Source organism: Hoplias malabaricus, chromosome 1 (genome assembly GCF_029633855.1).
Source record: "Hoplias malabaricus isolate fHopMal1 chromosome 1, fHopMal1.hap1, whole genome shotgun sequence".
In the NCBI taxonomy this organism is placed as follows: domain Eukaryota; kingdom Metazoa; phylum Chordata; class Actinopteri; order Characiformes; family Erythrinidae; genus Hoplias; species Hoplias malabaricus.
Genome location: NC_089800.1, coordinates 13,700,145 through 13,712,083, shown reverse-complemented (window position 1 = coordinate 13,712,083; position 11,939 = coordinate 13,700,145). Strand labels below are relative to the sequence as shown.

Sequence of the window (11,939 nt, the reverse complement as noted above, 5' to 3'; positions counted from 1 at the left end):
ATTAGTAGTTCAAACAATAGAAGCATTGTTGCCATGGCGAAAGCTAAAGCTCAAACTCACAGGGCTTTTTCTCACAGCTTCACAGTGTGAGCTCAGGGTCAGACACGACTGATCATTAAACACACTGGTAAATCTGAGCATGAGCACGCCCTCTCCTCCGCTCACTCCCCCTCACTTTCATACTGAGTCAGTGTGTGTGTGTGTGTGTGTGTGTGTGTGTGTCTGATGTAGTGTACTTCCAAATGCCATCGCTAGCACTGGAGGGTGAGTCACCCATTGATAGATGAGAGGTAACTTCAGCCAGAGAGGAGTTTTTACACGCTCTCTTTCTATTTTCCCTTCTCATCTTCTCTTCTCATTCACAGACAGGACATTTCTAGCATTTCTCTGCCTTTCAGTATATTTACAGACACCCTGTCACTCCTGGCCTATTTGCCATAGTGTTGCACAATGTGTTAAATGTGTTTTTTGTTACTACAACCTGGTAATTATAATATGGCATTCTCGTACGTTATTGTCCTGATCTTCCCAATAATGCTATAGACAGATTTCCACAGTGCAACACAACATCTGAGGAAAATGTATCTTAATCTAGTCAGGATTATAGTCTGAATACTTTGTCAAATTTTTATTTCATAAATTATGTTTCATTTACCATTTACCGTGAAGTAAATTAATATTGACAAGTGTGTTTAACTTCTGTGGTTTTACCACTGTGATGTCATGGTATTGAGAGCTATGATAATCCACTTGGTGTAAGTCATAACTTTGCCATCACAACAGCTCTTGTCTGGCACAGACAGTATCTGAAGCTCTGTATCTCTGAACCGTGCTGATGTCTAGAGAGCATTGAAAAAACACAGTACACACACACACACACACACAACTACATGCACGAAAGGGCTTCTGCGTGTCCTCAGATGTCGTTTAAGCCTGATGGACTTGGAAGCTGTTTCACGCCCTTTAACTTGATGCATCCGTTAATAAAACATGATCCTTCTAATGAGACGTTATTATGAATATTAATAGGTTTAAAGTTTATGTTAGGCCACAGAGGAGCGTCCTCTGTGGTTTTCCACGTCTGGCTCTTCAGATCCGACGTGAGCCGACTGCTTAAACGCTCTGAATCTAATCCAGTCCCTCGTGGAGAGGCCGCGTGTCTGATCTAAACGCGCCACTTTGTTGTCTATTGAGCAGTGCCTCATGTTTTAATCATTGGGCTGATGTTTTATTAATGCAGATTCAGAATTGTAGGCTTTGGTGGTGGGGTGTATTGGGGTGGGGGTTGGTGGGGGCGGGTGTTAGTGCATCCCACTGATTCCAGCCAAAACCGCAACGCAGCAAACAGAGCTGCCAGAGCTTATTGACTAATGGAATGAGTGGGAACAAGACGGCTGACACGGTGGCTGGAGGTTGCCAGAATGCTTGCATGTGTTTGCCATATTGATAATGAACAGTGTGTCACTGTTTGCATAACACTACATCTTTTTGTTGTTGGATTTTTGGCAGGTCTTGTTTTTCGAAAAGCTATGTAAAAACATCTGCGTTAATCAGGCCAGTCCTCAGGGACCCTACCGTAGACTTGAAATCAGATGAGGTTCAGGTGAATGGGGCACGTTTAGACCATGGGATGAAGGGGGGAAAATTCTTTTGATTTTTCAACAAGCTATTGCTCTAAGTGTAAGATAAAAATTTATTTCTGAAGGATACAGTAGGTGGTGTGTGTGCATGGCAGCGGTGAAGATGGGGGTCATTTTAAATCACTCTCACGCTCCTGTATCTCTGGGCTATAGACTCAGCCAAAGCATCATGCATTACCTGCCTGACAGTTTCTGTAAACAGGATTCCCAACATACACACATACACACACACACACACACACACACACACACACACACACACACAGTGCAGAATGCTTTATGGGTTTTTTTTTTTTTTTTGCTGTTTTCAAGTGCTCATATAGGGGGTTGCCAGATATTCTCATAAGCATCATATAGCATCCGTGTGTTATAATGAATGAATGTGACCTGGACTCTTATGTGAATGACTGCAGAAGAGGGGCATGAAAGTAGTAATAGCATGTGAATGTGTTAGTTGGAGAAATGCTGAGGTGCAGTTTACCCCTAACAGTTTTTCTCTGGGGGGTTGGGGTTCTGTGTGTGTTTTTTCAGGTGCATCTGTGCAAAACAGTCCACAGGTAGTGAGTGAGTGAGTGACTGGACGAGTGTGTGATGCCCTGAAATAGACTGGTGCCTTGTCAGGGTTGGGTTTCTGCCTTGTGCTCAGTGATTCTGGACCGACTGTGGCCCTGAACAAGATGAAGCTGTTACAAAAATTGAATGAATGAATGAACAAATTGTGCCTTATATGGAATATTGACCATAAACACGCCACATTATATAGACACAGTTTCCATATACTGTCTTCAAAGTTTGGGTGTCAGGCTGTTAATTGAATTATTAAACTTAATTTTCGCAGTCATCCCTCCCTTTCTCTAGTGATTCTGCTGTTGTTCTTCACATCTCCCACTTCTCACTCTATCTCTGTTCCCCCGAGGAGCCTGGTCTCCATAGCAACTGAGGTAGCACACTGATGAAACAATGGCCTAACTCTGGGGTCACAGCTTTAAGACGTTGTACATCTGCTCATCAGACTGTGGCTCTTTAAAAATGGCGGCTTCATGGATGTCGATGATCTTTGCTTTGCTTGTCTATTACAGGATCACTGGATTAGGAATGTCCATTGTCCATTGTCCTCCACTGACCCTTGGCGACTCAAAAATGTTTGTTGGTGTGAGTGTGTGAGTGAATGTGTGAGTGTGTGTGTTGCCCTGTGAAGGACTGGCGCCCCCTCCAGGGTGTGTTCCTGCCTTGCGCCCAATGATTCCAGGTAGGCTCTGGACCCACCGCGACCCTGAACTGGATAAGCTCTTACAGACAATGAAAGAATGAATGATAAATGAATGTCCTCATACTCTTGTTTTGCATCGAGAAGTAGAAAGGCATTCTACACAAGTCCAGTATCTTGCTTTTACAGCTTTTGCACTGATAGTCTTATACTGTGAGGATGTCACCCTAGTGCCTCCTATGTTTTTCTGGATTGCTTCCCTCTCTCCTCCCTCTTTCTCTAGATCCCTGACTCAGACAATTACATGTTTCACCACCTCTCAGTGCCCACAGTACCCTCTGTCACTCTCCATTTCGGCTCTGCTCTTGTTCTTTGGATCTAGACAGTATGCTTTAAAGCACTATGCAAGTGTCTCTTGGTTTGAGTGTTTGAACGTGTGAGTGTCTGGGTGATTGTGTGAAGCCCTGTGATGGACTAGTGCCCCATCCAGGATGTGATATTGCCTTGCACCCAGTGATACCAGGTGGGCTTTGGCCTCACAGCAAAATTAAAGCAGGGTGAAGCAGTTACAGAAAATGAATTAATAAATGAATGAATGAATTAGTAATGTGTTAGTGTGAGGAAACCTTCTTGAATTACTTTAAGGAAGAAACTCATGCAGGTTTAATGCCATTCTTCCTGGTATTTAGGTGCAGTTTACGTTTGGTTGTTCCGTGTCACGTTCCAGTTTGAGTCCGATATGCCTCATCGCCTTTGCTCAACTCTGATAAGCCTCAAGGGATGAAAACAATTACACCCAGCGACAGTGTTAGGAGTTGACTGCTGTTTACTTGAATATAAAGGGATGCAGAGTCTCGTCTACTATTCATTATGTCTCATCAGGGTCTAATCAAGCAGTGCACGAGCGGCAGGTCTTCTGCTGATTTCAGTACTGCTCCTGTTTAACCCTATTAAACACAATGTAGCGCTGGGTTTGACCTCTGTTGTTTATGCATTGACAGGAAGAGCCAGGTTTAACCAAATGGAAAGAGGACATTGTCTCAATGTATTCAGACCTCCGTTCTGCCACTGTTGAAACGCTGCAACAAACCCAACAAGCCACACACGTAAAGTGGAAGCAGCTGCATTCTGTTCTACACAGTCTGCTACCCACCATCTAAAAGCTCCATACACACTCCTGATATGGTAATGCTAATGCTGACCCGCTATAAAGTACTTCATTACTCAAAGATGCTTTCTTTCTCATTCCCTCAGGTATTATTCTGCTTCTGTCAGTGCCAGAGAGGCTGGTGTCCTTCGCAGAGGAGCTGTACCCCAGCTGGACGCCCCGGAGCTTCGTCTCCATGGTAACAACAAGCAGGGCCCTCCCCATGGTGCCTTCAGGCCTTCCTGACTGGACCCAGGCTTTGACTCAGAAAGTGGATCATCCCAGTCTTGCTGGAACTACGGTTGGGCCAAGTCCTGGCCCCCTCCCTAACAGAACCAGCTCTGGTTCTGTCTTTACAGACTCACAGGACCAGAACTCCAGCACTAACTCTGCAAAAGTGCCCAGTAAGCCCTTGCCCATTAGTGTCAGGCCAGGGAGCAAGATGCGGCAACCGGAGATGCTCAGAAGAAAGCAGACAGGAGCTACAGTTTCAGACCCTGCTGACTCTGTTTTCTCAGGGACTGGCAATGATGTGACAACTGTGGTGGAGTCTAGCCAGCAGCGGGGCCTGGCTCAAAAAGGGGAAACAACCCAAGGGCAGATAGGTATCCCAGGGTCTAAAGACCCTGCTGAACATCCAACCTACCCCGGTCAGCTTCATTCTTCATCGCCATCTTTGTTAGCACCAGTGCTTGGAAAAATGCTCAGGGGGCATGGTCATCCTATCACGCTGCGCAATGCACCACCCCTCGCAGAAGGCTCCACAATCACTTACAATACAGCGGATGTGTCAGGCGTGACCCTGCCTGACTCCTCACATTCTGGTCTAGCCTCCAGTTCTGCCCCAAAAACTACCATCAACCCCAGCGCAGAAACTAAAGCCAAGACTCTCCCTTCCACTCCTTCTAACAAGGTTACTGGACTTGTGGAACGTACAGAAAAGACCACAGAGGGCAGTAATGCAACCTCCAACATGCCCACTGACACTGACCGTCCCTCCCCAAGGGGCAATGTAAAAGACTCTGTTAATGACAGTTTAAGTGGTTCATTGGACGTTCAGCAGCCCTCCATTGCTAATGGCAGCTTCCAGAACAGAGAACCCTGGGACACAGGGAACCATTCAGGTCCAACTGTGGACTCTCCCTATGCCCGCACCATCTGCCTTGGCAAGATGGATATTATATGGGTGGTGTTGGCCATCAGTGTGCCTGTGTCTTCTTGCTGTGAGTATCTGATGTAACACATCACCTAATCTACATTTATCTCCAGTTCTCTTCCATTTGTTTACGTTTATTCATCATTCGACTAAAGCAGCTGTTCTTTACGTTGTGTGAACATTTCATAAGGAAACGTAAAATGCTGCTTGCACCCATTTTAAAGGAGAGTTGCTCATCTGAGTTGCATCTAGCTACTGCAGAAAAGAACACAAAAATGAGAATAGTGAAGAATTTGGTTATGCTAAGCTCTACATTAAAGATCATATATACAACATTTTAACCCTTAGGAGTTGCTAATCACGCGGGCGGGATCAAACCTTGTGACTGTTTCAAACCAAGATGCATCAAAAAGTAGTTACGCTGAGCATTGCCGCAAATTTTTGTTTTTGTTTTATGAGGATGATCAAAGTAGAAACTGAGATGTCATATTTGGAATGTAATTTAAAAAAATCATGCCCCCACTGATTGTAAAATGTACAAAATGAGATGGGACAGGTGCTGCATTCATTTTAAGATCTTTGTCACTTCTCATCTTATATAGAAATGGAAAGAATGTTGGAAATCTACAAACTCTTTATTGCAAGCTGAATACAGTAAGGGGGTGTGGGAGGGGAGATCCTGCCAGAACCAGAAAGTAGAAAGAAAGGAATACATGCAAAAGAGAGAAATGTCTGAAAAAACTGATACAAACATCAGGTAGCGAAAAGCATCATATACAGAACCTTTAAACTTTCTTAGAGTGGAATAATATTATAAATGATTTCTTTAAGATTTGCAAAACCCAGTCCATGTAAAAGCCTTCATCGTACCTTGGGCTTGGAAGTCTAATAATCCCATAAAACTTGAAACTGTACGCTGATGGCTTCCTCTTTTTGTCCGTAGCCGTGCTGCTGACTGTGTGCTGCATGAGGAAGAAGAAGAAATCTTCCAGCCAGGAGAACAACCTGAGCTACTGGAACAATGCCATCACCATGGACTACTTCAGCCGCCATGCTGTGGAACTCCCACGCGAGATCCAGCCCCTGGAAACTGCTGATGTAGGAATAATAAGCCAGTCTCCGATCTAAAGTCCACCCCTCATTACAGAAAAATGGTAGAACAAGAGCTTTAATGAGTTTAGAGAGCTTGGACCAGAATTAAGCAAGCCCACTCTCTGTGACACCATGCTACCACAGCTGTTGAATTACAGAGTTCATTTGTGTCCGACTGGACTTGAATGAACTCTGTAGGTGTTAATTCAAAACTGTTTAATGTTGCCCTTTTTGCTGTGCTCTGCAGATTTCCATGTTTTCTCTAATTTAACAAGTAATTAGTAAAGGTCTTAAAGGGTAGTTCCACCGACATTCCAAAAGTGTCCACATGATTATATTATTAAGATCCATACAAATCATGAGAAATGCCCCATTCTACAGAAACTAACCCAGCCAGATTTGTTCCCAGTGGTGGTGATGAGAACCAGACGCATGCAGCAGTATTCAGTGCCTCTAAAATTTACATCCTGAAACTGCACTGCAGTGGCTGAGAAATTGTCTCTTGATCCATGAGACAGTCTTCTATAATTGTCTTGACCAAAACCTGTATTTTAAAAATAGACGCATGCAGGGAACTTTAAAGCAAATTAATCTTCACCAATATCGATATATTTTTTTAAATAAATCTCAGTAGGTTGTATTTTGGGAATAAATATCTCAGTGATTTATAAACATCAGTGGAATTCCACTTTATAACTGAAATACCCACAAGTTAATACACACCTATGGGTTCTTAAACAAATATCATAAATATTGCTCACAAATCTTTGGTGATGTGGGGTGACTAGACGTCCTCTTTTACCCGGACATGTACTCTTTTTTAGACTTAAAAAAATGTCCGGGCGGAATTTCACAAACGTCCGGGATTTTGTTTTTCTAGAATTTACATAGAACTTCGAGAAGCGTTTCTTTCACAAACTAGTCCCGCCCTCCCCTACTCCGATTGGTTCGCTTGAGTGACAAGGGGGCGTGGTGAAGTACACTAAAATCTTCTGATTGAACGGTCTGACTGTAGAGCTACCGTTATTGGTCGATAAACTTCTCTGTAAACATTTAATTGGTCAGTCTGCACGTCAGTAGTCCTTGTTTACGTCAGGCAAAGCTCATGTACCTACCCTCATCTCGAGCAGCTATGCCGAAACGTAAATGTAAGAATTAAAAAAGAAATTCCCATGTTTTGTGTAGCAAATAAAAATGTAAAGGACCTTGAAAGCACACATAGTTTAAGCTAAGCATACAACGGCAGCGAGGGGCGTGACCTCATCACCCCCCCCCCCCACCCCCGGATCTCGTCACCCTTCTTTAAAGAACAAAAAATGGCCAAGTAGGGATTCTGTAGATTAATAATCAGCAGTGCTCTGTAATAAGAGTACAACACTGTTAAAGATCCAAGGAAACACAATTACAGCTCTGAATTTACAACTTTGAACACGGTAAAAGTGCACACGCTGAATGTTGTAGAGGCTGCGGGTTTGCGGCATATCTGTTTTAATACCAGTGTTGGTGTTTTATCAAAAAAACATATTGAATTATTTTACTGGTCTGTATCGCCACCTAGTGTTGAGACACTGATGTTGCAATCTACACCAGACAGACTTCATTTCAACATACACTGAACACCTTGTATCGACACTCATTGTACATTCTCTCAGCTCCACTGACCATAAAAGTGCACTTAGTAATTAAAAAGCTATTGCAGACTGTAGTGTCATAAGTGATGTGTTGGTGTTTGTTGTGCTGGTGCGAGTGGATCAGACACAGCAGTGCTGTTGGAGTTTTCAAAGCCCTCAGTGTCACTGCTGGACTGAGAAAAATACACCAACCAAAAATATCCAGGCAGTGTCCTGTGTCTAATGAACAAACTGTGCAGCAACAGCTCAGCCAAGTGCTCCTGTATGGTCAGTGGAGCTGATAAAATGGACATGGAGTGTAGGTACAAGGTACGTGTCTCTAATCCAGCAATCATTCAGTATATACTGGGGTGCTGTAATCACGGATGTCCCTTCATGAGCATGCTTTCCATTCCAACTTCCCCATTTTCATTTTTATACCTCTTTTCTGTTCTTTGTCTCCTGCTGTCTGTTCTTTCTCACAGGAGTGTGATGATGGGGAGGGATCTTGTTTGGCATGCTGGTGACACACAGGTCTTTCTGTTTTCATTCTTTTCTTTTCAGAAATGCAAAGAATAAGCCTCCCCCTTTCTGCTCCTTCACTCTACATTATTCTCTTTATAGTGTCTCCTCCTGATGTCTTTTCTTTTCTGCCTTCTCAGTCATTACCATAAAGCCCCACAAAACCCCTCTCTCTACTTCCAGTGCGGATAAGATTCAAGTACCTTACCTACATGTTAATATTAGATATTCAACAACAATTCATTGTAGCTAAAGAAAGAATTGAAAGCACTAGATACTATGACACCAGTCTTGAAACACTGGTGATCCCACCCATCCAGAGGACTCCATCACCCCCTCATCAGGGTAGAAGTAATTCTCAGATGCGGCTCACAAATTCTCTGAATAATCTGCTTAACATGGTCCTGTTTTGTTTTACAGGAACAGGAGACGTGTCTGCCCCCTAACGGTGATTACAGTGACAGTGGCGTCGTGCTGGTTAACCCTTTCTGCCAAGAGACTCTCTTCATCAACAGAGACAAGGCCTCTGACATCTAAGCATTGCTAAAAGAGAGAGGCTCATCTGTCTCTTCTCTCTTTATCAGAGGTGTTTTTTTAGAACGTGGTGGACCTATATATATATAAATGATCTATATAGAGACAGGAGTTTTAAAGAGATGAATGAATAAGACAAAAAGCACTCTATTGTGAGGGGAGCCCTTCACATATTTTTCTGATGTACATTTTCTACAGATGCTTAATCGTGATAAGGGTTTTTATGTCTTTTTGAATCAAATGGTATGCGTGTGGTTTCTGTGGCGTTCAAGTGGCTTGGCAAAGAGTGGAACGTAGAGAAACACGATGTGTGCTGTAAGAGTTATTTGCGTGATCTTACCCAAAACACTTAACCTGATAACTTAAAGGAATAGTTTGGCAAAAGCATTTATTCCATTTTCCCCACTTTAAACAAGTCTAGCCAAACAGAAAAGACATCTTTGGTGTCAAAAGTTTCCTTCTTTGGATTTGTCTTTAAGCTGTAAACAAAAGTAGTTAACAAGCTACATACAGTCTCACATAAGCAAGTTTGTGAGACTAGGAAATTGACATGATTTCAGTTACTAATGTGGTGTTGCTAGGCAAAGAATAATATAGTATGGTTGCCACCCTACAACCCCAGCCCCAGCCCGCAAGTATAGTTTCATCCTTTCGTATTTGTAACCGGTCACATTGGAGTTGAATCCCACCCAAACCAAGGTGCAAGGCAGGAATTTACAATCCAACTAACACAATAGATAAAGTTTGCAAAAAACGAACTATATATTGTAAACATCTACTATTAGATGCTATAAGTCTGTTGGCTTGAGTTAGCAAAGTAAATTTTAGGCCTCAGACACTTCTTAGCTTTGTGCACTGGGAAAATTCCATAAATCTGGTTTTGAACCAAACTATTTCTTTAAATTCTTAAGCCTGCCGAACTTGAATTTTGTGTCTGAGTGGATGCAAAGTAGATGGCGCTGTTTTATGGATGGGTTCAGAGGGGTTACCAAAGTAGCTCTTGGCTTACTTTTGGAAGAACTTCCGACTTAAGGCCAGTTGTATTTGTTTAATAAGGAAGTCTTGTGAAATGAGAGATGTTGAAATGTCTTCTCCCTTATGAGTCACCAGCCCAGGGATGACACGGTTTCTAGTCCCGAAGTTGAGCTGTGGCATACAGTGCTCTGTGTATCTGTGTCCAAATCGCATGTCCCATCTCTGGTTTCTCATGTGTGTGTTTGTACGTCCGTGTGTATGTGCGTGTGTTAGATTAGGGGTCAGTTTAAATGTTACTAAACCTCTTAAAAATGCTTGAAATGCTTAACTCTTGCGAAACAAACACAGCATTTGGATGCCAATGTTGGAAATGTCCCCATATAAAGCCTAGTATTTTTCTATCTACTTATTTACATAGGCCTATTGTTTGCTTGCAAAACCCTGCATTTCACTGCTGTTTTTAACATGTCCTCCACAGACTAAGTGATAACAACGAAAACAAGGAGTGGAATTTTTTAATAGGAGCAGGTCTAGCTAGCCTAGCCTCAGTAAGCTGATTAGCTAGCTAAGAAACTAATCAAATGCAGGCTTTCTAGTTTCATCTGAGTATAACATACACTAACTTTGTGAATATTTACTTTTTCTGAAATATGGTTGTTTTGTTTTTGTTTTTTTGCCTAGCTGTATTTCCCTTAGAGTGCTAGCTATCAAGCTAGCAGAGTTAACTAACAAAAATCACATCAGCGGTTACGTATAATAGATTGATTTGCTACATAATGCCAAAGTGATTATAGGAAGGCTCACCCACTTTCTGATGGAAGAGTAAAGGAATACAAGTAGCCTATTTTATTTTTTAAGTATGTGACCCACACTTCTGACATTGGACATGAACTAACAGGCTAGATCTAGGTTACTGAGTGACTTGATGGCATTGAGAATAACCCCAAATTGGAAATAATAAGTAGGGCATGTTAAAACTGAAGCGAACATCAGCTGAACAGCAGTTTTAACATTTTTACATGGTCAGTTGCATGTTTTCTGTTTATTCATTAAACGTGGTTTGTTTCTTCATTTTTTTTAACACAGTGGCACTACTGTCAGCTGAGAATGTGGCTGCCAATGCCAACAGAATTTACAGCTTCTCAAATTTTAAGTTTTTTGGAAAGGAGAAAGTGTGTGCCTCGGCGTGTGTCTCTACAGCTTTCTGCCATTAAATAAAGTCCTTTTGTGAGCATTGAGGTTTTTCGAGTGCTGGCCTGCGTTGTTGTGTGGTGAAAGATTAAGACCAAAATCAAAATCTTATTGTCACTGTACTTTCCTCTGGTGTTTATTGCTGTACTGTACAGGTTTTATTTTCTGGATGATTGTCAGTATAAATCACTGGATGTAATAGAGTATAAAATATTAGAAATAAATGCTCAAATCAGAAATACCATTTTATACTGCAATATTTACTTTGAGCAAATACTATAACATATGGAGTTGGATAAAAAGATGTTTATGAAGATATATCTTTGTTATCAAATCAATCTTTCCTGAAGCGTATCACGTTTTGCTCAGTAACAATGTTTGAGTGATCTTATACAGTTTTTATTTTGTTGTTGTTGCTTTTGTTTATCAGTTGTTTATTGTTTTCTCTTGCCGTCCTGTTGTTTTGTTTGTATGCTTGTTTTATTTTTGAGTAGATGACTTTATTCATTGTTTAAGAGTTAACAGCGTTCATAGACAGACGGCATCACATGTTCAAAATCTTTTGTATTGTAGCACCGACACTGTACTTTCTACTGCTGAGCAATAAAAGAGAAAATGGTTGGGGGTCGTTTGTGTTTAATTACATGGGAAAAACATTGATGAACACTTAAGATAAACTATAGAAAAAAAACATACAATATTCACATTGTAGCATTTTGATAATACTTTATTAAAAGACTATGTCTCAGTATGATTTTACATAAATAAGATAAGAACACTTTATTGATCCCAAGGGAAATTGCAGTGGCACAGTACTGTACACAGTGCACAAGAGAAGACAAACAGAAAGAAAAAACTATAAATA

At 41.7% G+C, this 11,939-nt stretch overlaps 1 protein-coding gene across 2 annotated transcripts in view; it reads left to right on the top strand.

The window, feature by feature from the left end:
• Window positions 1-11,695, top strand: part of tmem108 (transmembrane protein 108) — a 69,692-nt gene extending 57,997 nt beyond the window's left edge. For both annotated transcript variants that reach the window (XM_066646824.1, XM_066646823.1), the window contains 3 exons: window positions 4,102-5,217; window positions 6,094-6,248; window positions 8,795-11,695. In XM_066646824.1, the coding sequence (XP_066502921.1) occupies window positions 4,102-5,217; window positions 6,094-6,248; window positions 8,795-8,911 (1,388 nt within the window). In that variant the 3' untranslated portion in view covers window positions 8,912-11,695. The remainder of the gene's footprint in view (window positions 1-4,101; window positions 5,218-6,093; window positions 6,249-8,794) is intronic.
• Window positions 11,696-11,939: the final 244 nt, after the last annotated feature.